Below are 26,791 nucleotides of genomic sequence, written 5' to 3' on the forward strand. Positions count from 1 at the left end.
ACGGTTAACAGCCTGCTGACCACTTTCAGGACCAGTTACAGTCTTGAAATGAGTGAACTTGTAACAAACATCAGTTACATTGTACATAAATGAGGGAAATCGGGTGTGCGCACTCTGGCAGCACTCAAATGTAACATTTTGGTTTGCAACTCAAAGCGCGTTAACTTTCCCAATAAAGTGATACATGAATGCTGTGTTTTATTTAAAGAGCATGACCCCTTGACTGGACTAAACAGTTTTTAAAAAATGCATGGATAGATGGCTGCGTTCTGAAAAAGAAAACATCATCTTTGGATGTTCAAAACAAAGAACATTTCTGCAAAAGTGAGTAAGGCATTGGAAAAAAAAAAAAAATTACAGGACTACAATTGTGAAGATCACATCAACTCATCTAAAGTTTGTTTTAAAAAAAGTAAGCATGAGATGTCAAAAGTACATTGCCTCAGATTCAGCTACAAGTTACAAATATTTGTAAAGCAGACTAATGGGATTTAGACAAAGGGGGGGAAAAAAATGCAGCACTTTGTCAGTCTCAGAACAGGCACCAAAAGTACTCAATTTTTTTTTTTTTTTTTTGCGTCGCATGACAAAATGGAAATTAAATCCACAACCCAGTTTGCACCAATTCCTCATATATACAAGTTATTAGACGTGTAAATGAGGAATTGTTAAGATCAGTAACAGATCTACATCCTTTGAAGTTTGAGGAGGATAATCAGACACTGAATTCTTATAGACTTGGGCCTCGTGTTAAAATGTTGAATCAAATTAAAGTGTTTAACACATGATTTACTGACAGGATTGACCCATGAATATCGTATGCGATGATAGTGAACACTAACTGCTGATGTGAAGGAAAAAAAAAAAAGACAGGACAGTTACTGACCAAGCAAACTGACGGGAAGTCGGTATCCCATCCATGTGTGGTGCTTTTCTGAAATTGTGGTCCTAAATTTGTCATTCTGACCAGTAATCCTGGTTAGCGCTGTAATATCACAATAAGGAGCCGCATGGTGTTGCACCTCGAAATGCAGGACCTCTTTTTTTTTTTTGGACTGTGATTACTTCTATGGCAGACTTGGGTCCTTAAAGGCTAACTACAATTTTGTGAATTAATGCTACTAACCCTCTATAATTAGCATACGATTCAAACAAACTCACAATTCATGCACTATAAAACACCCAATCAATACATTCTTTTTGCATCACTTTGTGCACAGGACAGAGTGGCAACAGGTTCCAGTGGTTCATGTTTTTTTCTTCAGGTGTATCCCAGGTTGTGTTGTGACTGTGCAGCAAGAACAACAAGAAGTCATTAGAAAGCAAAAGCCTGTTGGCTAAATGTTTAGCTGCTGCTGCCGCAGTCATTCAACGCCTGAGAACAAACCGGTTTCAGCTTCTTATGGTCCGACCACACTGCCGTCAGTCTACAGAGTGAATGCGTGTTTTGCTTCACAAATGAGCAGCTGTTTCGAGGACTGGAGGGACAAAGATTCTCCTCAGTTTTTCTTCTGCATTTTTTTCCTTATTTTTCTGACATTTTTGGTGGACAACCTTCAGTGTGGTGAGGAAGTTTCCCAGGAATAAGACAAGAAATGTCAGTGCCAGCATAAATACCTGGAAGTGGAGGGGGAGACAAGAAAACCCATGACATATATTTTTATAACTATACACAAGTCAGCAATTAAAATGCTGATACACACTTCCAAGTAGTTAACTTCATATTCTCACCCGTGTGAATATGGGTGGACTTCACATGCACATCTACTGATTTTAGTATCTGAACTGAAGAAGTCAACTTAAAATATAAATTATGAAAATCGGTCTACGTACAGTGAGGAAAATAAGTATTTGAACACCCTGCGATTTTGCAGGTTCTCCCACTTAGAAAACATGGAGGGGTCTGAATTTTCATCTTAGGTGCATGTCCACTGTGAGAGACAATCAAAAAAAATAAAAAATAAAAATCCAGAAATCACCAATGTATGAATTTTTAAATAATTATTTGTATGTTACTGCTGCAAATAAGTATTTGAACACCTACCAACCAGCAAGGAATTCTGGCTCACACAGACTTGTTAATTTTTCTTAAGAAGCCCTCTTATTCTGCACTCTTTACCTGTATTAATTGCACCTGTTTGAACTTGTTACCTGTATAAAAGACACCTGTTCACACACTCAATCACACTGCAGCCTGTCCACCATAACCAAGACCAAAGAGCTGTCTAAGGACACCAGGGACAAACTGTAGACCTGCACAAGGCTGGGATGGACTACAGGACAACAGTCAGCAGCTTGGTAGAAGACAACAACTGTTATGATATTTATTAGAAAGTGGAAGAAACACAAGATGACTGTCAATCTCCCTCGGTCTGGGATTCCATGTAAGATCTCACTTGTGGGATAAGGATGAGTTTTGAGAAAGCTCAGAACTACACAGGAGGACCTGGGCAATGACCTGAAGAGAGCTGGGACCACAGTCACAAAGATTACATTAGTAACACATGATGCTGTCATGGTTTAAAATCCTGCAGGGCAGCAAGGTCCCCCTGCTCAAGCCAGCACATGTCCAGGCCCGTTTGAAGTTCACCAGTGACCATCTGGATGATCCAGAGGAGGCATGGGAGAAGGTCATGTGGTCAGATGAGACCAGAATAGAGCTTTTTGGAATCAACTCCACTTACCATGTTTAGAGGATGAGAACAACCTCAAGAAAACCATCCCAACGTGAAGCATGAGGGTGGAAACACATACTCTGGGGGTGCTCTTCTGCAAAGGGGACGAACAACTGCACCGTATTGAAAGGAGGATTTATTGGGTCATGTATTGCGAGATTTGGCAAACAACCTCCTTCCCTCAGTAAGAGCACTGAAGATGGGTCATGGCTGGGTCTTCCAGCATGACAATGACCCCAAACACATGCCAGGCAACTAAGGAGGGGCTCCATAAGAAGCATTTCAAGGTCCTGGAGTGGCCTGGCCAGTCTCCAGACCTGAACTCAATAGAAAATCTTTGGAGGGAGCTGAAACTCCAAACCTGAAAGATTCGGAGAAGATCTGTATGGAGGAGTGGGCCAAAATCCCTGCTGCAGTGTGTGCAAACCTGGTGAAAAAACTACAGGAAAGTTTCACCTCTGTACTTGCAAACAAAGGCTACTGTACCAAATATTAACATTGATTTTCACAGGTGTTCAAATACTTATTTGCAGCAGTAACATACAAATAAATTATATATATAAAAAAAAAAAATCATACATTGTGATTTCTGATTTTTTTTTTTTTTTAGATTATGTCTCTCACAGTGGACATGTACCTAAGATGAAAATTTCAGACCCCTGCATGATTTATATATATATATATATATATATATAATATATATATATATATATATAATATATATATATAAATAAAATAATAAATGTGTGTGTCTGCCAAAACAGTCAAGCAAGATACAAAAATATCTGTATTTGGTCTGGCTACTGTTCTGCCAGGTTTTAGGCATCCCGGATTTTGATTAATGTTGATGTTCATGATTTTGCATTAACATTTATTAGCATATATTTTTCTAAACAATACACATACACACAGAATATGAAGTCAGTAAAGCTTTTAGAATAATCTATGTACTTTTCATAAATTTCATGGAGTACTTGTCTGTAAACATGTTGAACTGGTTATCACATGTTGAAGAGGTCATCAATCGTACGTAAACCCATGAGGTGGCAGCAGGGGATCATATGACAACATGGTCAACAGCACTTGATAATATCTGCTGTATGGGTCTGAGCAGATGTACCACATTCTCAAGCAAAATCTGAAGTTACTTTGTACATTTCTGTATTGAGTTAATGGTACAAATATGACACATGTATGGTGGGTTGTTTTTGAGTCAGTTTAACACACACACACTATAATATATATCACATACAGTGTGAACACAAAAACACTCCTTGGTCTCAATTTTTTATAATATCAAAAGTTACCAGAATTTTTTTTACAATTTTGGTATCTACAGTTGCAGAAACTCAAGGTTTTTTTTTCCTCATATATATATATATATATATATATATATATATTATTTCTCCCACCGTTTCCACAGCCAGAAATTAAATTTTCACTTTCTCTAATGTGCGGCATTCATGTCACCAGCCATTGATTTTAAACAGTGTTTTGCTCTTAGACAGCAAAGTTTAAAAAAAAATGTGCAGAACTAGGATTTCCCTGGTTGATGTGGTAATACAGCATACTGCAACAATCCATTGTTAATGAAATCAATGTAAAATTCAGCAATTTCAATAGCTTGGGTGTCCTGGAACAGATGTCAATGCATGTGTCATGTCTTGCATTAATCATATGATGTCTAATTATGTCTGATCCATGACACTCTTCATTTTTCAATAAATAACAGGAAATTTGCAATTTGCAGGGATGAATTCAAACAAAAACATATATGTAGTGGATTGGGCATTTTCACTGATTCTATGACTTTGAAGATGGGTGTAGGGAATCATTTTAACTTTGCATTGATACATTTCGGAATTTTGGAACAATCCTCACCTGCCATTCCTTACAATCCTCATGACTTGCCAAACGAAACAGGGTTACAGAGTTGTACAGTTGCCAAAACTGTGAAGAAGAAGCAGCAGTATATAAGTATCTATATTTAAGCACCAGGGCAGTAAGGTGTCTTTGTGGTTAGCACAGTTTCCACACAGCAAGAAGGTCATGGGATCAATTCCCACCTGTAGTGTGTCTGTGTAGAGTTTACATGTTATCCCCGTGTTTGTGTGTGTTCCCCCGGGTGCTCTGGCTTCCTCCCACATCCAAAAAAATGCAGGTTAGGTGGACTGGAAACTTTAAATTACTTAGTTGTGTGTGATGTGTTGTTTGTCTGTGACAGACTGGAGTCCTCCCCAGGGTGTACCCCGCCTCACACACTAGGACTGCTGGAATAGGCTCCAGCCTCCCCGTGACCCTTAATTGGAGTAAGCGGGAATAGAAAATGATGTCAGTGTGACAGTCTATCCTCCTGGCTAATTCAGTCACTCAAACTACAGCTTTTTCTCCCATATGGAAAAGAAAATCTGTCTAGCCCGCTAAACATAAAATAATGTTGCTATAAACTAGGGTTGTCAAAGTCCTCAAATCCTTTTTAACACTATTATTTTTTTAATGTGCAATTAACGCATGCACCTATTGTGACCATCTTGCACCGTAGTTTGCAGCAGTGTGTGGATGGTAAAGCAGAAACAAACCATAAACACAAATGCTCAATCAAGGCATTTTTTTCGATTGATTTGTGTATCTGATTAATTAAACCAAAGTTACCAAATAAGTGCTCATGCATTGTCTGCTTCTCTATAAGCCTGACGTACGCTCTTAAAACCAAGTGCATCTTGCTCCATTTGAGAAGTACGGAATGTCTGCACAGTAAGAGGCTGAGATCAACAAAAGCTGCAGAGCTATCACAGTGAAAGCTTAAAAACAGACATTGCTTCAAACACATTAAGCCGGTTTCTGGAGGTATTACCTTCCTCCCGGTCAACCAGCTAGCCACAAAATACAAACAAACAACAGTCATGAGGAGACGACACATCGCCCCCAGTCCACACAAATCAGTAATACAAAGTGTCTGAGGATCGCCCAAGTAAACCCTTGTACTAAAAATGAATGAAATCGGTCAACTAGTTCTTGAGATAATCACATTAACAAGCAGACACGGCCTTGCTGATCGCTATATCCCCCACCCCCACCCCGTATTTCATACCACAGGGATAAAACCTGACTGACGTTGATACTTAATGTAACTTTAGCTTACATGGCCACAAAAGAGGAATGGCAGAAGAAAAGTGAGGCCTCTCCACATCCACGACTGAAATCCCTCTGTAGAGACAGAAAAACAAAAGTAATCTCACAACAACATAAAACATTACACAGTCATTCTGGTAACACTTATGTACACAACAGTAAGACCTCATGTTTTTGTAGGAATTCAATGTACTTGTTTCTCTGCATTGCCAGCAGAGTGATGTGCAACAACTGCCTCCACACTTCACCTTTACTCCATTTTGCCCAGAGAGTGTTGCAGATGGCTCAGTAGTTCAAAGGATTAAAATGTCTTCACCCTAAATAAGAATGCAACATACCCACTGTGAGATCCAGCTGATTTCTCTCTCCTAAAGCTCGCAGCCTGTATAAGCATCCACTCTGGTAGTAATACTGAAGGAACTGGACAAAGCCTGGAAAACAATTAATCAAATTCATTACAGCACAATGTAAACTTTACTGCAAGATGAACACAGAGGTTTGATGAGCACTCCAACCTCAGCAAAAAAACAACAAAAAAACAAAAAACAAAGTATGCTCCATCTACCGTGTTTTCAGGACTATCAGTCACATTTCTTTTACTAGTTTCACTGGTCTGACCCGACATATGAAATAAAAAACATCTATGACCAGAAGATGAGAATGTCTACATAGATGACAAGCTGCTACTGCATACTGATCTGAAAGAGGTACTGTGATTCACACTCTGGAGCAGAAGGTGGCTGTAATGCACCACTAAGCTGGATGCCAACCACTGCAAAACAAGATGATGAAGCTCAATGTGCTAGGTCTTACAGATGGAGTGAAATTAATAAAGCATGCTCTCAAAATGAAGATCATGCTCTTGAATAGAGGAAATATAACCTTCCTACTCCTTGTCACTCCACTTGTTTGGACTGTGTGTGATAAGAACATTAATAAGGAGGATGCTTAGGTTAAGGTAAGGCATGTTATAATGTATAGGAGTCAAAAACATTTAATTACATTTACTAAGGCAAAGGTGCACATTTGTGCAGATGTCTGTTCAGTGGTGACAAGAAAGAGTTTACTCTTCAGTTCTTTATGCCTCATATGATAACATTTATGAGCCTGTACCATTGCCAAGTGGTTAGTGTGCTTGGTTTCAGTGCAGAAGGTTCCTGGTTCAAAACCCACCACTGCCACATTTCTCCATGTAATGTGGATTTGCACATTCTCTTGTCTGGGACTAAGCTGTGTCTAAACAATCTACCTCTGGGTGACTCTTGCTTGCCTCTACTGGTGGTTGGCTCTCACTGCGGTATTGTATCACTTCCTGTTCCGGAGCACAGTCGTGTTTTGCTGTATCTGTTAGCTGTTTAATCTGCGCAGTTAGATTGATCTAGATAACTAGATAACGATTTTGTTTCACAGGTTAATCTTCACATGCCTTAACTAACGCACTCCCTCTGCGACTACCTCTAAATTATTTACACATTATTCACTTTGTGTGTTTGTAGGAATCGCTAGCTTAGCGCAGCTACTAGCTCTTAGCCGGTTTAGCATGGTGGCTTCTCCTGTCTCTCCCGCACTTTTCTGCTCTGGGTGTGAATGTTTAGTTATTCCTCGGCCTCCTTTAGCAGTAATGGTACTTGTAATAAGTGTAGCTTATTCGTAGCTTTGGAGGCCAGGCTGGGCGAATTGGAGACTCGGCTCCGCACCGTGGAAAATTCTACAGCTTGCCAGGCCCCTGTAGTCGGTGCGGACCAAGGTAGCTTAGCCGCCGTTACTTCCCTTCCAGCAGATCCCGAGCAGCCGGAAAAGCAGGCCGACTGGGTGACTGTGAGGAGGAAGCGTAGCCCTAAACAGAAGCCCCGTGTACACCGCCAACCCGTTCACATTTCTAACAGTTTTTCTCCACTTGGCGACACACCAGCCGAGGATCAAACTCTGGTTATTGGCGACTCTGTTTTGAGAAATGTGAAGTTAGCGACACCAGCAACCATAGTCAAATGTCTTTTGGGGGCCAGAGCAGGCGACATTGAAAGAAATTTGAAACTGATGGCTAAGGCTAAGCGTAAATTTGGTAAGATTGTAATTCTTAAATCCTCCAAACCGTGACTATCCAGGGTTGGGACCAGGAAGCAGAGTTGTAGTCTTACACACCTCTCTGCAGCTTCTCTCCCCCTGCCATCCCCTCATTACCCCCATCCCCGTAGAGATGGTGCCTGCTCCCAGACCACCAACAACCAGTAAAAATCCATTTAAGCATAAAAATTCAAAAAGAAAAAATAATATAGCACCTTCAACTGCACCACAGACTAAAACAGTTAAATGTGGTCTATTAAACATTAGGTCTCTCTCTTCTAAGTCCCTGTTAGTAAATTATATAATAATGATCAACATATTGATTTATTCTGCCTTACAGAAACCTGGTTACAGCTGGATGAATATGTTAGTTTAAATGAGTCAACACCCCCGAGTCATACTAACTGCCAGAACGCTCGTAGCACGGGCCGAGGCGGAGGATTAGCAGCAATCTTCCATTCCATCTTATTAATTAATCCAAAACCCAGACAGAGCTTTAATTCATTTGAAAGCTTGACTCTTAGTCTGTCCATCCAAATTGGAAGTCCCAAAAACAGTTTTCTTTGTTATTATCTATCGTCCACCTGGTCGTTACTGTGAGTTTCTCTGTGAATTTTCAGACCTTTGGTCTGACTTAGTGCTTAGCTCAGATAAAGATAATTATAGTGGGCGATTTTTAACATCCACACAGATGCTGAGAATGACAGCCTCAACACTGCATTTAATCTATATTTAGACTCAATTGGCTTGCTCAAAATGTAAATGAGTCCACACACCACTTTAATCATACCTTAGATCTGTTCTGACTTCATGGTATGGAAATTGAAGACTTAACAGTATTCCCTGAAAACGCACCTTCTGTCTGATCATTTGTTAATAACATTTACATTACTCTGATGGACTACCCAGCAGTGGGGAATAAGTTCATTACCTTAGAAGTCTTTCAGAAAGTGCTGTAACTAGGTTTAAGGATATGATTCCTTCTTTATGTTCTCTAATGCCTATACCAACACAGCGCCAGAGTAGCTACCTAAACTCTGAGTTAGATAGAGATCTCGTCAATAGTTTTACATCCTCATTGAAGACAACTTGGATGCTGTAGCTCCTCTGAAAAAGAGAGCCTTAAATCAGAAGTGCCTGACTCCGTGGTATAACTCACAAACTCGCAGCTTAAAGCAGATAACCCGTAAGTTGGAGAGGAAATGGCGTCTCACTAATTTACAAGATCTTCACTTAGCCTGGAAAAAGAGTCTGTTGCTCTATAAAAAAGCCCTCCGTAAAGCTAGGACATCTTACTACTCATCACTAATTGAAGAAAATAAGAACAACCCCAGGTTTCTTTTCAGCACTGTAGCCAGGCTGACAAAGAGTCAGAGCTCTATTGAGCCGAGTATTCCTTTAACTTTAACTAGTAATGACTTCATGACTTTCTTTGCTAATAAAATTTTAACTATTAGAGAAAAAATTACTCATAACCATCCCAAAGACATATCGTTATCTTTGGCTGCTTTCAGTGATGCCGGTATTTGGTTAGACTCTTTCTCTCCGATTGTTCTGTCTGAGTTATTTCATTAGTTACTTCCTCCAAACCATCAACATGTCTATTAGACCCCATTCCTACCAGGCTGCTCAAGGCCTACCAGGCTGCTTAGACAGCATTGCTTAAATTTTCATTGTTACGCAGATGATACCCAGCTTTATCTACCCATGAAGCCAGAGGACACACACCAATTAGCTAAACTGCAGGATTGTCTTACAGACATAAAAACACGGATGACCTCTAATTTCCTGCTTTTAAACTCAGATAAAACTGAAGTTATTGTACTTGGCCCCACAAATCTTAGAAACATGGTGTCTAACCAGATCCTTACTCTGGATGGCATTACCCTGACCTCTAGTAATACTGTGAGAAATCTTGGAGTCATTTTTGATCAGGATATGTCATTCAATGCGCATATTAAATATGTAGGACTGCTTTTTTTGCATTTGCGCAATATCTCTAAAATTAGAAAGGTCTGTCTCAGAGTGATGCTGAAAAACTTTATTATAATTCATTATTATCAGGTTGTCCTAAAAGTTCCCTAAAAAGCCTTCAGTTAATTCAAAATGCCGAAGCTAGAGTACTGACGGGGACTAGAAGAGAGGCCAATATCTCACCCATATGGCCTCTCTTCATTGGCTTCCTGTAATTCTAGAATAGAATTAAAATTCTTCTTACTTATAAGGTTTTGAATAATCAGGTCCCATCTTATCTTAGGGACCTCATAGTACCATATCACCCCAATAGAGCGCTTTGCTCTCAGACTGCAGGCTTACTTGTAGTTCCTAGAGTTTGTAAGAGTAGAATGGAAGGCAGAGCCTTCAGCTTTCAGGCTCCTCTCCTGTGGAACCAGCTCCCAATTCAGATCAGGGAGACAGACACCCTCTCTACTTTTAAGATTAGGCTTAAAGCTTTCCTTTTGCTAAGGTTATAGTTAGGGCTGAATCAGGTGACCCTGAACCATCCCTTAGTTATGCTGCTATAGACTTAGACTGCTGGGGGGTTCCCATGATGCACTGAGTGTTTCTTTCTCTTTTTGCTCTGTATGCACTACTCTGCATTAATCATTAGTGATTGATCTCTGCTCCCCTCCACAGCATGGCTTTTTCCTGGTTCTCATCCCTCAGCCCCAACCAGTCGCAGCAGAAGACTGCCCATCCCTGAGCCTGGTTCTGCTGGAGGTTTCTTCCTGTTAAAAGTGAGTTTTTTCCTTCCCACTGTCGCCAAGTGCTTGCTCACAGGGGGTCGTTTTGACCGTTGGGGTTTTTCCGTAATTATTGTATGGCCTTGCCTTACAATATAAAGCGCCTTGGGGCAACTGTTTGTTGTGATTTGGCGCTATATAAATACAATTGATTTGATTTGCGTCAGTAAGGGCATCCAACATAAAACTTGTGCCAAAAATCGACACGCAGATCCACCTTGGGTCTGCTGAGGCGACCCCAAGTGAAAAACAAGGGAGCAGCCAAAGGGACTTAGGAGCCTGTTAACTTTTGCTCGATAATGCTGTGTTTGGGTTCTAAATACATAATGCGGCAATTAAATGCATGTTGGTTTCTGCTGCATGAAACCGTAGCACCATGTTTCCAAATAAATGGTGCAACTTCTTTTTTTTTTTTTTTGCTCTTTGTGATTTTTTTTTTTGAGAGAGAGACAACTGTCCAGTCCAAATGATAGCCTGGAAAATATTGTGGAATTTATCGTATGGAGGAATCAAATGGGACCTTACATGCCCTCTTTTATGGGAATGCACACAATACCCAAAACAAAAACCCAAGTTTAACAAATCAAGTGGATAGCCATCACTATAGCCCCAATTAATACCCTCATGCCCTGAGGATTTGCTGAGCCAGCTCACACAAAAGAAAGTCAGGGTTTGTTGATCTCTCTTCATAGCACACACCTATTGTCTCAATTTAAGCTTCATTTTGCAGGTGAATATGTCACATATAAACAGCCATTAGTAAAATATTACCAGTCACTGATGTGCAACATCCTAATTTGCAAACTATCACATGGTGGCTGAATTTATGTGCCAAGCAGTGACAAACTCAAAGCATGTCACAGTATTATGCTTCTGCTGTTTAAATAATATCTCACAGAACTTCCTCAATATATAAGTAACAGTGTTAGAAGGCTTGTGGTTATTCCTGTGATGTAATATTTTTTGATCTGCAGTAGTTTAATTCAAATTTTAGCATTCATGAGCCAAGTAACACACACTGAACTGATGAGATTCACATCCATAATATATCCATTCATTGTGAATATACAGTACATTTGATCTCGCATCCATTTAGTCTCAGTTTGAATTATGAAACTGAGCCATAATACACACACACACAAAATTTATAAAGTATTCATGTTTGTAGGAAAGGCCACAAATTGTGTCTGGAGAGCTACAATTTAATGCACACTGCTCTCACAACAAAACAAGTCACATTCCCTCAAGCTTGGTGTCCTGTCATACCAGGGGTATGTCAGGAGTCTTTTATACAGATAAGGAGTTCCAACAGGTGCCATTAATACGGGTGACAGGTGGAGGACAGAAGAACTTCTTAAAGAAGTTACAGGTCTGTGAGAGCCAGAAATCTTGCTCGTTTGTTACTGACCAAATACTTATTTTCCACCATAATTCTCTAATTTTCATCATAGGTACACTTCAACTATGAGAGACAAAATGAGAAAAAAAATCCAGGAAATCACACTAGATTTTTAAAGAATTTATTTGTAAATTATGGTGGAAATAAGTATTTGGTAAATAACAAAATTAAACTCAATACTTTAGGCAATGACAATGGTCAAACATTTCCTGTAAGTCTTATCCAGGTCTGCACACACTGTAGCTGGTATTTTGGCCCATTCCTCCATGCAGCTCTCCTCTAGAGCAGTGATGTTTGGGGCCGTCACTGGGCAACACCGAACTTTCAACTCCCTCAACCAAATTTTCTAGGGGTTGAGGTCTGGAGACTGGCTAGGCCACTCCAGGACCTTGAAATGCTTTTTTACGGAGCCACTCCTTCGTTGCCCAAGTGGTGTGTTTTGGATCATTGTCATGCTGGAAGACCCAGCCACGTTGCATCTTCCAATGCTCTCACTGATAGAAGGAGGTGTTGACTTAAACTCTCACGATACATGGCCATGTTCATTCTTGCCCTTAACATGGATCAGTCGTCCTGTCCCCTTTGCAGAAAAACAGTCCCAAAGCATGATGTTTCCACCCCCATGCTTCACAGTAGATATGGTGTTCTTAGAATGCAACTCAGCATTCTTCTTCCTCCAAACACGACGAGTTGAGTTTTTAACCAAAAAGTTCCATTTTGGTTTCATCGAACCACATGATATTCTCCCAATCCTCTTCTGGATCATCCATATGCTCTCTGGCAAACTTCAGATGGGCCTGGACATGTACTGGCTTAAGCAGGGGGACACGCCTGGCACTGCAGGATTTGAGTCCCTCTCTGCATAGTGTGTAGCCTTTGTTACTTTGGTCCCAGCTCTCTGCAGGTCATTCATCAGGTCCCTCCGTGTAGTTCTGGGATTTTTGCTCACCGTCCTCATGATCATTTTGACCCCATGGAATGAGATCTTGCGTGGAGCCCGAGATCGAGGGAGATTATCAATGGTCTTGTATGCCCGCAGTTGATCTATTCACACCAACCTGCCTGTCTATTGTAGATTCACTCTTCCCAACCTGGTGCACATCTACAATTTTCTTCCTGATGTCCTTCGACAGCTCTTTGGTCTTGGCCATGGTTGAGTTTGGAGTCTGACTGTTTGAGGCTGTGGACAGTTGGCTTTAATACAGATAATGAGTTCCAACAGATGCCATTAATACAGGTAACAGGTGGAAGACAGAAGAGCTCTTAAAAAAAGAGGTTACAGGTCTGTGAGAGCCAGAAATCTTGCTTGTTTGTTACTGACCAATACTTATTTTCCACCATATTTACAAATAATTCTTAAAAAAAATACTACAATGTGATTTCCTGGGTTTTTTTTTTCCTCATTTTGTCTCTCACAGTTGAAGTGTACCTATGTTGAAAATTACAGACCTCTGTCATCTTTCTAAGTAGGAGAACTTGAACAATAAGGGACTGACTAAATACTTTTTTATCCCACTGTGGACAATGAAATTTGTCCTCAGCATTTAATCCATCCTAATTGCAGTTAGACACAATCCAGCCACTAGTAACAGTGGGTAGCCACGGCGCCCGGGACCAACTCCAGGTGTAGAGACTCTGCCTTGGTCAGGGGCAGAGAAAGGAGAAGACCCTAAATAAGCATGTTTTTGTTTTAATGTGGGGGGAAACCGGAGTGCCCATATCTGAGGGTAATGCAGGACATGTACAGGATAATGTGACAGTGGTGAGATGCGCAGTAGGAATGGCAGATTCATTCAAGGTGGATGGGGGATTACACCAATGATCAGCGCTGAATCCTTTTTGTTTGCAATGGTGATGGACAGGTTGATGGATGAGAACAGACAGGAGTCTCCATGGACTATGATGTTGCAGATGACATTGTGATCTGTAGTGACAGTAGAGAGCAGGTTGTGTCTAGCCTAGAAAAGTGAGGTATGCTCTGATAGCAGGGGAATGAAAGTCAGTAGGAGGAAGAATGAGTACATGTGTATGAATGAGAGGGAGCCCAGCAGAACAGTGTGGTTACAAGGAGTAAAAATGGTGAAAGTAGATGTTTAAATACTTAGGGTCAGTTGTCCAAAGTAATGGAGAGTGTGGTAGAGAGGTGAAGAAGGGAGGGCAGGCAGGGTGGAGTAAGGTGGCAGGAGTGATCTGTGACCAAAGAATATCTGTAAGAGTGAAGGGGAAAGTTTACAAGACAGTAGTGAGATCAGCTATGTTGTATGGCTTATGCCGCGTTCACATAGGACCCACGCGAGTGACAGCGGCGACAGGCTGCCATGTAACCCCCATAGGAAGGACACGTTGTGGCACCACAAAAGTTCAAGCCATGCAATGTGACATGATGGGCGCGAATAAAGCGGTGTGAATGAAGCGATTCTGAGTGATTGGCGTGTTTGTGGAGTGATACTGCGTTGCGTCGTCCTCCTCCCCAAGTTGAAAGATCTGAACTTTTCGTCTTGTCGCGCCGCGATGACCAATCAGGGACTGGATAAGTAGTGACGTGAAGATGTCTGGAGTTTATACTTGATGTGGACATGTCCTGTCTCTGGCAGCCAACCTGTGAGCAGGACTTAAGTCCCTTTTGTCCTTTCTTTCACAATTATGAGTTTGAGGGGAGAGTGAGCAGCAGCACCGCAGCAGCAGCTATTTATTTATTTTTCTCCACATGTGCGCGTGAATGAATCGTCCGTGAAGATAATTTTATTAACTACACAGATGTATAATAAAACAAATGGTGACTGGTTTATAACCCAATGATGACAGAGTTTGAGGGGACAGTGAGCGAAGAACCGCAGCGGCAGCCAGTTTTTTTTTTCCCTTTGTTCACATGTGTGCATGCGAACAGGACAGGAGGTCCTCAACTGGGTCTGAAGCGCAGATGTACTGCTGAAAGCAGCCATCATCCAGACGCAGCTCCTGCAGCAAATGATGAATTTGTGGTGTCCGGTGTGTACGAAGCTCAAGCAGAGGGACACAGCAGGCGATGATGGTGCGTCCATCACCAGGCGGGGGATGCAAATTGTGGCGTCGCATGGCATGCGGTGTGAACGCGGCATTAGAGGTGGTAGCGCTAACAAAAAGACAGGAGGCAGAGCTGGAGGTGGCAGAGCTTAAGACGATGCGATTCTCTTTGGGAGTAATGAGAATGGACAGGATTAGGAATGAACATATCAGAGAGATAGCTTAGGTGGGATGGTTTGGAGACAAGGTCAGAGAGGCGAGATTGAGATGGTTTAGAGGTGCAGAGGATGGGCCCAGGATACATTGGAAGAAGGATGCTGAGGATGGAGCCACCAGCAGGAGGAGAAGAGGGAGGTCAAAGAGGAGGTTTATGGATGTGTTGAAGGAGGATACAGAGAACAGTGTGAGATGGAATGATTGATCTGCTGTGGCAACCCCTGAGGTGAGGAGCAGAAAGAAGATATAGATATATATAAAATCTCCATTCGCCATTTGTCGCTGCCCTCAGTAAGTGCAAAAATAATTATAACATGGTCAGGATGGTCCTAATACAGTTCAGTAAAAATCTTTTCCCCACCCTTTTTTGAGCTATGAAACTTATCTTGGCATTAAAAACAAACAAAAAACAATGAGCAAACCTGATCCAAATTCAACAAAATCATGCCACTTAGTTTGCTCATATAAGCCGCACAACACTCAGAGATGTCTCTGTTGTTACATTAAAGGACAAACGGTGCAGGATTTCACTGCACCTGAAAGCTCCACATGCTTATTTCACAGATTAGCACCACTATGAAAAGCATCACTAATATCGCACCCTCGTGGTCCTCCATGAACTAAATATCAGCACCACTGATATAACCAGGGGCAGCACAGTGGCTTTAGCACTACTGCCTCACAGCAAGGTCGTGGGATTGTTTATAACCTGGTCCTTCCTGTGTGGAGTCTTTTCTGTGTTCACGTGGTTTCCTCCCACTTCCAAGATATGCATGTTAGGTGACTTGGAGACTCTAAATTGTTTGTAGGTGTGAATGTGTGTCTGTCCATATGTGGCTGGTACCCTGTCCAGAGTGCATCCTACCTCTCGCCCTATGACTGCTCCAGCCCACCTGTGACCCTTGATTGGAGTAAGCATGTATAGAGAATGAATGACAACTAGATCCACAAGATTCAATCCAGATTTTGCATTATACACACCACGATAGATGGAAGCCAACATATTTAAATGGTCTCACCCCACCCAATTTAACAGTCTGTGTATCTTAAACACTCTGGACTTCTCTCTCTCTCTCTCACTCACACTCACAAAAAAATAAACACGTAAATGTCATTGATATGCAAGATAGTCACCTAACTAACTCACTTTCAGCAAATCTTCCCATCCTCACGCTACAGTTCTAGTTTAAGTTCTGTATATCACTTTGTGTGAGTGAGGTAAGAATCTACAGTGGGGTAAAAAAGTATTTAGTCAGCTACTGATTGTGCAAGTTCTCCTACTTAAAAGATGAGAGAGTTCTCTAATTTTCATCATAGGTACACTTCAACTATGAGAGACAAAATGAGAAAAAAATCCAGGAAATCACACTGTAGATTTTTAAAGAATTTATTTGTAAATTATGGCCCTCCAGGACCTTGAAATGCTTTTTACGGAGCCACTCCTTTGTTGCCCAAGTGGTGTGTTTTGGATCATTGTAATGCGGAAGACCCAGCCATGTTGCATCTTCAATGCTCTCACTGATAGAAGGAGGTTTTGACTTAAACTCTCACGATACATGGCCATGTTCATTCTTGCCTTAACACGGATCAGTCGTCCTGTCCCCTTTGCAGAAAAACAGTCCCAAAGCATGATGTTTCCACCCCATGCTTCACAGTAGATATGGTGTTCTTGGAATGCAACTCAGCATTCTTCTTCCTCCAAACACGACGAGTTGAGTTTTTAACCAAAAAGTTCCATTTTGGTTTCATCGGACCACATGATATTCTCCCAATCCTCTTCTGGATCATCCATATGCTCTCTGGCAAACTTCAGATGGGCCTGGACATGTACTGGCTTAAGCAGGGGGACATGCCTGGCACTGCAGGATTTGAGTCCCTCTCTTCATAGTGTGTAGCCTTTGTTACTTTGGTCCCAGCTCTCTGCAGGTCATTCATCAGGTCCCTCCGTGTAGTTCTGGGATTTTTGCTCACCGTCCTCATGATCATTTTGACCCCATGGAATGAGATCTTGCGTGGAGCCCGAGATCGAAGGAGATTATCAATGGTCTTGTATGCCCGCAGTTGATTTATTCACACCAACCTGCCTGTCTATTGTAGATTCACTCTTCCCAACCTGGTGCACATCTACAATTTTCTTCCTGATGTCCTTCGACAGCTCTTTGGTCTTGGCCATGGTTGAGTTTAAAGTCTGACTGTTTGAGGCTGTGGACAGGTGTCTTTTATACAGATAATGAGTTCCAACAGATGCCATTAATACAGGTAACAGGTGGAAGACAGAAGAGCTTCTTAAAAAAGAGGTTACAGGTCTGTGAGAGCCAGAAATCTTGCTTGTTTGCTACTGACCAAATACTTATTTTCCACCATAATTTACAAATAATTTCTTCAAAAATACTACAATGTGATTTCCTGGATTTTTTTTTATTATTATTTTGTCTCTCATAGTTGAAGTGTACCTATGATGAAAATTACAGACCTCTCTCAGGAGAACCTGCACAATCAGGGACTGACTAAATACTTTTTTGGCCCCACTGTACTCCCCCCCCCCCACACACACACAGGAATGATGACAGCTCCTACCTTGCTCTCTGTCCAGCCTGGAAGACATTGCCAGCTCTCACTACCTCAGCAGAGCTGCCAGCATCAGCAAAGACACATCCCACCCCAGCAACCACCTGTTTGACCTACTACCCTCTGGCCGACGGTATAGGTCAATCAAAACTAGGACTTTCTCCCCAGAGCGATCACTGCACTGAACAATAACAAATCACTCTAATCTGCACCTTTCAAGTTTCTTGTGCAATGATTCCACAGTTGTATACAATTCTTGTTTTACATTTTACTTGGTCCACATTTTATTTTATCTTATGTTTATATTAGTTGTACATATACTCTGAATATTTACCGTTAAATTTCACTATCTTTTATTTGGCTAAAAATTACTCGCACCACGGAAAGCACCTTTGGAGTTGCACTCAAATCTCGTTGCAATGCAAATTACAATGACAATAAAGACGATTCTGATTCTGATTAACTGCATACAACAGACTTAATGATGGGACACCAAAAATTGGAGACTCCCAATATGACTTATCTTGGAGGACTGAGTCATGGTGATCCTCTATCATTTGTAAAATTTTAAATTCTAATAATAGGTTTTGAGTTACAAATGCAGATGCACTCAGCTCAACAGCTCTAATTAAAATAGTCACGTGAGTGCTGTGGTACAACAAATTTTACAATTTTATATATACACATACATATATATATACATATATATATATATATATATATATACATACACACATACATATATACACACACTCAAAAATATAAACGCAACACTTTGGTTTTGCTCCCATTTTGTATGAGATGAACTCAAAGATCTAAAACTTTTTCCACATACACAATATCACCATTTCCCTCAAATATTGTTCACAAACCAGTCTAAATCTGTGATAGTGAGCACTTCTCCTTTGCTGAGATAATCCATCCCACCTCACAGGTGTGCCATATCAAGATGCTGATTAGACACCATGATTAGTGCACAGGTGTGCCTTAGACTGCCCACAATAAAAGGCCACTCTGAAAGGTGCAGTTTTGTTTTACTGGGGGGGGGGGATACCAGTCAGTATCTGGTGTGACCACCATTTGCCTCATGCAGTGCAACACATCTCCTTCGCATAGAGTTGATCAGGTTGTCAATTGTGGCCTGTGGAATGTTGGTCCACTCTTCAATGGCTGTGCGAAGTTGCTGGCTATTGACAGGAACTGGTACACGCTGTCGTATACGCCGGTCCAGAGCATCCCAAACATGCTCAATGGGTGACATGTCCGGTGAGTATGCCGGCCATGCAAGAACTGGGACATTTTCAGCTTCCAAGAATTGTGTACAGATCCTTGCAACATGGGGCCGTGCATTATCCTGCTGCAACATGAGGTGATGTTCTTGCATGTATGGCACAACAATGGGCCTCAGGATCTCGTCACGGTATCTTTGTGCATTCAAAATGCCATCAATAAAATGCACCTGTGTTCTTCGTCCATAACAGATGCCTGCCCATACCATAACCCCACCGCCACCATGGCCACTCGATCCACAACATTGACATCAGAAAACCGCTCACCGACACAACGCCACACATGCTGTCTGCCACTCTGCCCTGGACAGTGTGAACCGGGATTCATACCATGAAGAGAACACCTCTCAAACGTGCCAAACGCCAGCGAATGTGAGCATTTGCCCACTCAAGTCGTTTACGAGGACGAACTGGAGTCAGGTCGAGACCCCGATGAGGATGACGAGCCTGCAGATGAGCTTCCCTGAGACGGTTTCTCGACAGTTTGTGCAGAAATTCTTTGGTTATGCAAACCGACTGTTTCAGCAGCTGTCCGAGTGGCTGGTCTCAGACGATCTTGGAGGTGAACATGCTGGATGTGGAGGTCCTGGGCTGGTGTGGTTACACGTGGTCTGCAGTTGTGAGGCTGGTTGGATGTACTGCCAACATTCTCTGAAACGCCTTTGGAGACGGCTTATGGTAGAGAAATGAACATTCAATATACAAGCAACAGCTCTGGTTGACATTCCTGCTGTCAGCATGCCAATTGCACGCTCCCCCTCAAATCTTGAAACATCTGTGGCATTGTGCTGTGTGATAAAACTGCACCTTTCAGAGTGGCCTTTTAGTGTGGGCAGTCTAAGGCACACCTGTGCACTAATCATGGTGTCTAATCAGCATCTTGATAGGGCACACCTGTGAGGTGGGATGATTATCTCAGCAAAGGAGAAGTGTTCACTATCACAGATTTAGACTGGTTTGTGAACAATATTTGAGGGAAATGGTGATATTGTGTATGTGGAAAAAGTTTTAGATCTTTGGGTTCATCTCATACAAAATGGGAGCAAAACCAAGTGTTGCGTTATATTTTTGTTGAGTGTATATATATATATATATATATATATATATATATATAAATTACTAAGACAAGACACCTAGTACTCACTCTGATATATTGAGAAAGCAAGGAACGGACTCCTGAACATCTGATACATAGGTCCCCTCTGGCCTGTCACAGGATTGAAGAAAATACTTATAAAACAACTGACATCTAACACAGAACTTTTTAAAATCAGACACTTTTATATCTTCATCATAAAGTTTATGTCTGAGACAATGTGACAGCAGCAGAATTGATAAAACTCACCAAGTAAGCATAACACCCGACAGGAATGTGGACACATAATGATGCAACACCCACCACCCTTTAATCCTGTTAAAAAAAAATAAAATAAAAAAAAGCGGGAAAAAGAGGGAAATGCAACCAAAATCGTTTCCAAATGAAGGCACTCGTAATATAAATAAAATAACTCCAAATCCCATTACCATAGACTTCGTTTTGAATAAGTGCCTTTGAATTGTTTTACAGTTTCACTTGACTGCACTGATGAAATGAAATGACAACCTGGAGCCGTTGCTCATGAGGATGCTTTCCCTGATGGTCAATGTACAGTAGTACCACACCAGCAAAAAATTGAAGATTTCATCTGTGACACTGCATTAAAATAAATAAAGAGTGTATATATATGTGTGTGTGTGTGTAGTTGTAGATTTTTAAAACGTGCAAACTTTTTTTTTTCTTTGCACGTAAAACTCACCGAAAATTAAGAAAGAATAAGCAGGATATGGCTCCAAACATCAGGATTATTGTCATATACAGCTTGAATTTCTCATACTCATCTTTGTAGGCAAATCTAGAAGCACAAAATTAAAAATGAGGAGCTGCCAAAAATTTGAATAGGTTCAAACTATTCAAGGGTGTTTCATAACTGATGATGGCTCACATACTTTGCCTGGTTATTCAGCAGTGTTACATTTACATTGCCCAGGACCAAGTTCAGATACAACCTATTAAAAAAACAAACAAACAAACAAAAAACACAACACAAAGATAACAGAGGAAGGAAATACACTAAGAGATCACATTATTTATCCACAATGACCGGGTGTGACAGGACACACCACTTACCCGTTCTTCTTTGGCAAAAATGCTTCCATATCAAAGAAGACATTTTCTTTTTCTTTGATTTGTGTTGGATGTCTGTTATTAGTTGTTAAATCTTTCTCATCACATGACTTTTCATACCTGTAGAGAAAAGGGAAAAATATCCTCACATACCCAAAATCGCTGTAAATCTTCCTGTGCAGAGCCTGGGACCTGCATAGGAGCTGATGCTAATATGAAATTGATGAACATGCACAGAATATTTCAACATGAATGCACCACACTTACTTCTTCAAGCTGAGGCTTAGCACTTTCAAAGCATTTTCTCTGTTTACTGATGGCGCTGCTGCAGGTGGCCTGAAGATTGGTGAGCTCTTCGAGTTTTTGTTTGTACACTTTGTGTGTCTCCTGGAAATCAAACAGAGTGAATAATGGTCCATTCTAAAATGTAAAAAATATTAAGAAATTGGTCCCAACGACAATAAGGCTACAACTTCTGTGATAAAGATCCATTATAATGTTTCAAAATCTTGTTCAATCTTCCAAATTCTCATCAGACAACTCTGAAAATGTTTAGGCAAAAGGAGAAGGTCCCGTGTTTGTTCTGACATGGTCCTTGTCTGTGTGTAGTTTGCCTGTTTCTTCATGTGTCTGCATGGGTTCCTTCAGGGTGCTCTGGCTTCCCCCGACTTCCAAAGACATACAGACTAGGTGAATTGGTGACCGTAGGTGTGAGTGGTAGTGTGAATGAGTTTGTCTAAGTGGCAACCCGGCAATAGACTGAAGACCTGTCTGTATTTGATGGGGATTCAATTCCTCACAATGTGATACGATGCAATTTGGTGCAATATGATTAGGGATGGGTACTGATAAGATTTTATCGCTATCGATGCCATTATCGACTCCATTTATCAATCCGATTCTTTATTAATTCTGTTATTAATACCTCTTGTAAATTTTCTGTGTACTAAAAGTAGGCTTTACAAGTTTTCTATGTCAACAACATTTTATTCAGTCTTAAAGTAAATAAATATGAAATTGGATCACTGGATCCTGATCTCTGAACATAAATAAAAATCAATCAAATCTGTACATGGTCACTCAATCCTTGATGTGTATGATGGAAGCCTTGATCTCTGGACAGGAAATAGAAAACAAAATCTGTAGTTTTTGTCATAAGCATTTCCTTTCAGAAATTAATGGCACAAATGTAAACTCCACAGACTGAGCTGAGCTCCTCCAGCCGGCTACACTGCACATCACGATTTAATCATAAAAACAGTGAACATCTTGTTTTTGGGGAAAAAATAATCTTTTTTTTTTTGTCAGTTGTAGTTTACTGTTTGTATTATACATTTGGAAAGAGGTGTCATTTGATTTAAAATGGCAATTCGCTCTGAAGTAATTAATTCCAGCTGAAATCTGTGCCGCTCTTTGGAGCTGTGCACTTAGTCCCACAAAACAGAGGAATTATTATTATTATTTCCTTTACCTGATGGACAACTTCAGTTTACACACCAGCTGGTGCTCAGGCCAGAGAACCATTGCATAAAACTCTGGTGTGGAAAGGAGGACGATTCTCATTTCTTGCCGCAACAAGACAAGAGTCCCAGCTCATGACTTTAATCCACACAAAGCCTGACTCACAATTGACATCATTAAATGGCTCTGAGATGGGTTAATGAAGGAATTGCAGACTTGCTGCTTCTGAAAACCAGCCGAAACAGAGAACCAGTGAACAGCAGGTCGAAGTGCTGCTTCACTGCTTGAAGCAGACCCGCTGCAGTCTGCAATTAATGTAGAGAAATGATCATTTCCCGATAAACACCCTCAAAAACAACGGCCGCTCCAGTGTCCTGAACTGAAGGACCGATAAAGAAATCATTAAGCAAAAAGGCTACTGACGTCTTGTTTGTTGTGGTAGAAATGTGCTTTCTGGCTTCTGTCTGTGGTGCATTCAATGTGCCTCAGAAAGAAAATAAATAAAAAATATCAATGCAAGCAGGCAGCGAACAATGCATCAAGATTCAACCCGTCACTGAATCGATGCACACTGAATGAATCGATGCACTCGCATCATGCATGTTTGTATCCAGATACTGATTTGTATTGATTAATCTACATATGCCTAGTACACATAATACTCATAACAATAATGTGGATAAAGTATTTTTGAGAATTTTGCAAATTATATATATATAAAAAAAAAACATACATAAATTCACAGCCCTTTGCCATGAAGCTCAAAATTGAGCTCAGGTGCATCCTGTTTTCCACTGATCACCTGAGGAAATGTGTCTACAGTTTAATTGGAGTCCACCTGGGATAAATTCAGTTGATTGGATATGGTCTGATAAGGCACACACCTGTCTACATATAAGGTCTCACAGTTGACAGCGCATGTGAGAGCACAAACCAAGCATGAAGTCAAAGGAATTATCTGTAGACCTCCAAGACAGGATTGTCTCAAGGCACAAATCTTGGAAAGGGTACAGAAAACTTTCTGCTGCTTTGAAGGTCCCAATGAGAACAGTGGCCTCCACCATCCATAAATGGAAGAAGTTCAGATCCACCAGGGCCCATCTAAAACGAGCGATCAGAGGGAGAAAGGCCTCAGTCAGGGAGGTGACCAAGAACCCGATGGTCACTCTGTCAGAGCTCCAGCATTCCTCTGTGGACAGAGGAAAAGCTTCCAGGACAACCATCATTGCAGCAATCCACCAATCAGGCCTGTATGGTAGAGTGGCCAGACGGAAACCACTCCTTAGTAAAAGGCACATTACCTGCCTGGAGTTTGCTAAAAGGCACCTGAAGGACTCTCAGACCATGAGAAACAAAATTCTGAGATAAAGACTGAACTCTTTGGTGTGAATGCCAGGTGTCATGTTTGGAGGAAACCAGGCACCATCCCTACAGTGAAGCATGGTGGTGGCAGCATCATGTTGTGGGGATTTTTTTCAGCAGCAGGAACTGGGAGACTAATCAGGATTGAGGGAGAAGAAAAATGCAGCAATATACAGACATACTGGATGTAAGGCTGCTCCAGAGCGCTCTTGACCTCAGACTGGGGTGACTGTTCATCTGTTGACCCCAAGCACACAACCAAGATAAGGAACTTGGTGCTCTGTAGAGATTGTCCAGAGCACAACGTTCCTGTGGGTGCACATCTCCGACAACTTCACCTGGACGTGGCACACCAAAAAAGCCCACCAGTGACTGTACTTCCTCAGATGGCTAAGGAGAGCTCACCCTCCCCCTTTCATCCACACCACTTTCTACAGGGGCACGGTCGAGAGCATCATAAACTATATCTCTATCTGGCATGAGAGCTACACTGCCATGGAACCTAAGGCCCTGCAGAAAGTGGCAAGAGCCGCTGAGAAGGACAATGGCACTCCCCTTACTCCCATCAAGGGCATTGCCCACAGCCACAACCTGCCACAAGCCACAAAAATATTGCAGATGCCACACATCCCAACCACGGACTGTTGTCCCTTCTGCCCTCGGGCAGACGTTACGCGGGCATTCAGAGCAGAACACCCAGGTTCTGCAAAAGCTTCTTCCCCACTGCAATAAGACTTCTGAACTCTCAGTAACCCCCTCCCCACCCTCTACCCCCTCTCCCCAATATTGTGTACATTAACATTTTATCTGTTTGCAGTACTTTGCACCTCATTTACACATTCCAGTATTTATATTTATTGCACACCTGCTATTTAGGATATATATCTATATACATACACACACTTGGGTGTAAAAATTTTAGACTGCCATTACAATTTCCAATCTACTTTTAATGTTATTACTTCAGCTTAACGTGTGTAATAACTTTCAAATTAAAGAAATTTGTTAACATTTTCCCCACTATCACATTTTTTCACTTTCATTAAAGATAGGGTGCACTACCGCCATCTACTGGCCTGGAATGTAAAGTCAGTGCGATTGTCTTGTTGATGAGCAATGCTTAGCCTGATGGTGGCGCTAACGCACCAGTTATTCGTTTTGCCAAATCCCATAGTTCCAAAGAAGAAGACTGTTGCCATTCTTGTACTTTGTACAGTTTGTGTCAGAAACATTTGTTCAAAAAGCTCATTTGTCGTCGAAATAAAAACACACCATGTAGTGTTTTCCCCCCCAGGTGCAGAAAACGTGGAGATAATGTGGCGAACGCATGTTCTCTCTTCCAACACAAGCAACGCTATGACGGGATTTTAAAGTCATTAACACTGACAAAAATACACAAAAATGCAGTTCATTAGGCACAAATTAACCTACTGCTAACGCAGCTAGCAGCATGGACGGATGTCCTAGAAGTCAAACAGGATCCGTCCTTCAAATAAAGCTAATGACATCAGCGCGCTTCTCAGTTTAACTCCCGCGTTTAACGTTTACAACTTAAAAAAAAAAATGACGAATAGTTTTTAAAAATCCGAGTCAAACTATCTCCGTCACTACAGTGCTCGATGGCACGCGACGCAGCAGTAATCTACCCAGGGAGATGCACGCGCCGGGTCCTTCGTGTCACCTGTAATTGTTGATATTCCTGGTCAGTTTCGTCCCACTCTACTTGAAACTTCGGTATGGACATTGTAAACCAACAGAAGACGGTCAAAGAGCTTTTAAACCGAATAAACCCCCCTCACGAGTATCCGAGGTAAGCCAGGACTGACTAGCTCCACCACACATGCGCACATCATAACACGCCATCCGGATGTCTTCAAAGCGTTTGTTTAAAGGGGTCGTATTATGGTGCGTTCAATACGACAGTAAACTCGGAAAACTCAATTTCAGAGTGGAAAACAATATGGCTGCCAGCTGTCTCACATTCAGGGTTTGTTGTTGTCTTTACAGGGAGAAATTATTACAGCTACTTTCTGTTGTGGAGCAAGGTGGAAAATATTTTAAATATACAGGTGCTGCTCATATAATTAGAATATCATGAAAAAGTTGATTTATTTCAATAATTTCATTCAAAAAGTGAAACTTGTATAATGTATACATTCATTCACACAGACTGATATATTTCAAGTGTTTATGTCTGTTAATTTTGATGATTATAACTGACAACTAATAAAAATCCCAAATTCAGCATCTTACATGTCATTTCCAGTTTGTGGCTTTGTCTGTCATCGGTTTGTGGCTTTTTATGGCTTTTTTGTGACATATTTTCCGGTTTGGTGGATTTTTCCCCACTGGGCAGATTTTTTTTTTTGTGCCATTTCCGGTTTGTTGCCTTCTTCTACCATAGAGCGAGCTTTGCGCTGCTGCACAACACTTCGCGGTGCGGCGCTTTGCTTGTAATAATAATATAAAATCAGGTTTGAGAGATGACCCTAATCCTGACCTCCCGAATGTACTATCAGAAGTATGTTTAAAATAATACCTTTTTTCTCTCTTCTTAAAAATACAATAAATATTTTTTTCGAAGCTGAATCAACAATACATAAAAAAAAAAATCGAACCAATGACTTGATCTCCTTTATGTGACCATAATGAGACTTCTTGTTCCTTCATGTTATATTTATATGACGTCAGTGTAAACAAAAGAATTGATTTCA

General features: G+C 41.2%; 1 protein-coding gene across 1 annotated transcript; it reads right to left on the reverse strand.

Annotated features, from left to right (window-relative positions):
* Window positions 1-1,250: 1,250 nt before the first annotated feature.
* Window positions 1,251-25,943, reverse strand: tmem120b (transmembrane protein 120B). Its single transcript, XM_034192100.1, is given in 13 exon segments — window positions 1,251-1,330; window positions 1,376-1,617; window positions 4,557-4,625; window positions 5,818-5,882; window positions 6,146-6,238; window positions 20,235-20,292; window positions 20,432-20,501; window positions 20,694-20,783; window positions 20,887-20,982; window positions 21,077-21,136; window positions 21,258-21,364; window positions 21,513-21,641; window positions 25,759-25,943. Coding segments are annotated over 12 exon segments (1,065 nt in total). The 5' UTR covers window positions 25,822-25,943; the 3' UTR covers window positions 1,251-1,330; window positions 1,376-1,452.
* Window positions 25,944-26,791: the final 848 nt, after the last annotated feature.

This window comes from Thalassophryne amazonica, chromosome 17, assembly GCF_902500255.1.
Source record: "Thalassophryne amazonica chromosome 17, fThaAma1.1, whole genome shotgun sequence".
Lineage (NCBI taxonomy): Eukaryota > Metazoa > Chordata > Actinopteri > Batrachoidiformes > Batrachoididae > Thalassophryne > Thalassophryne amazonica.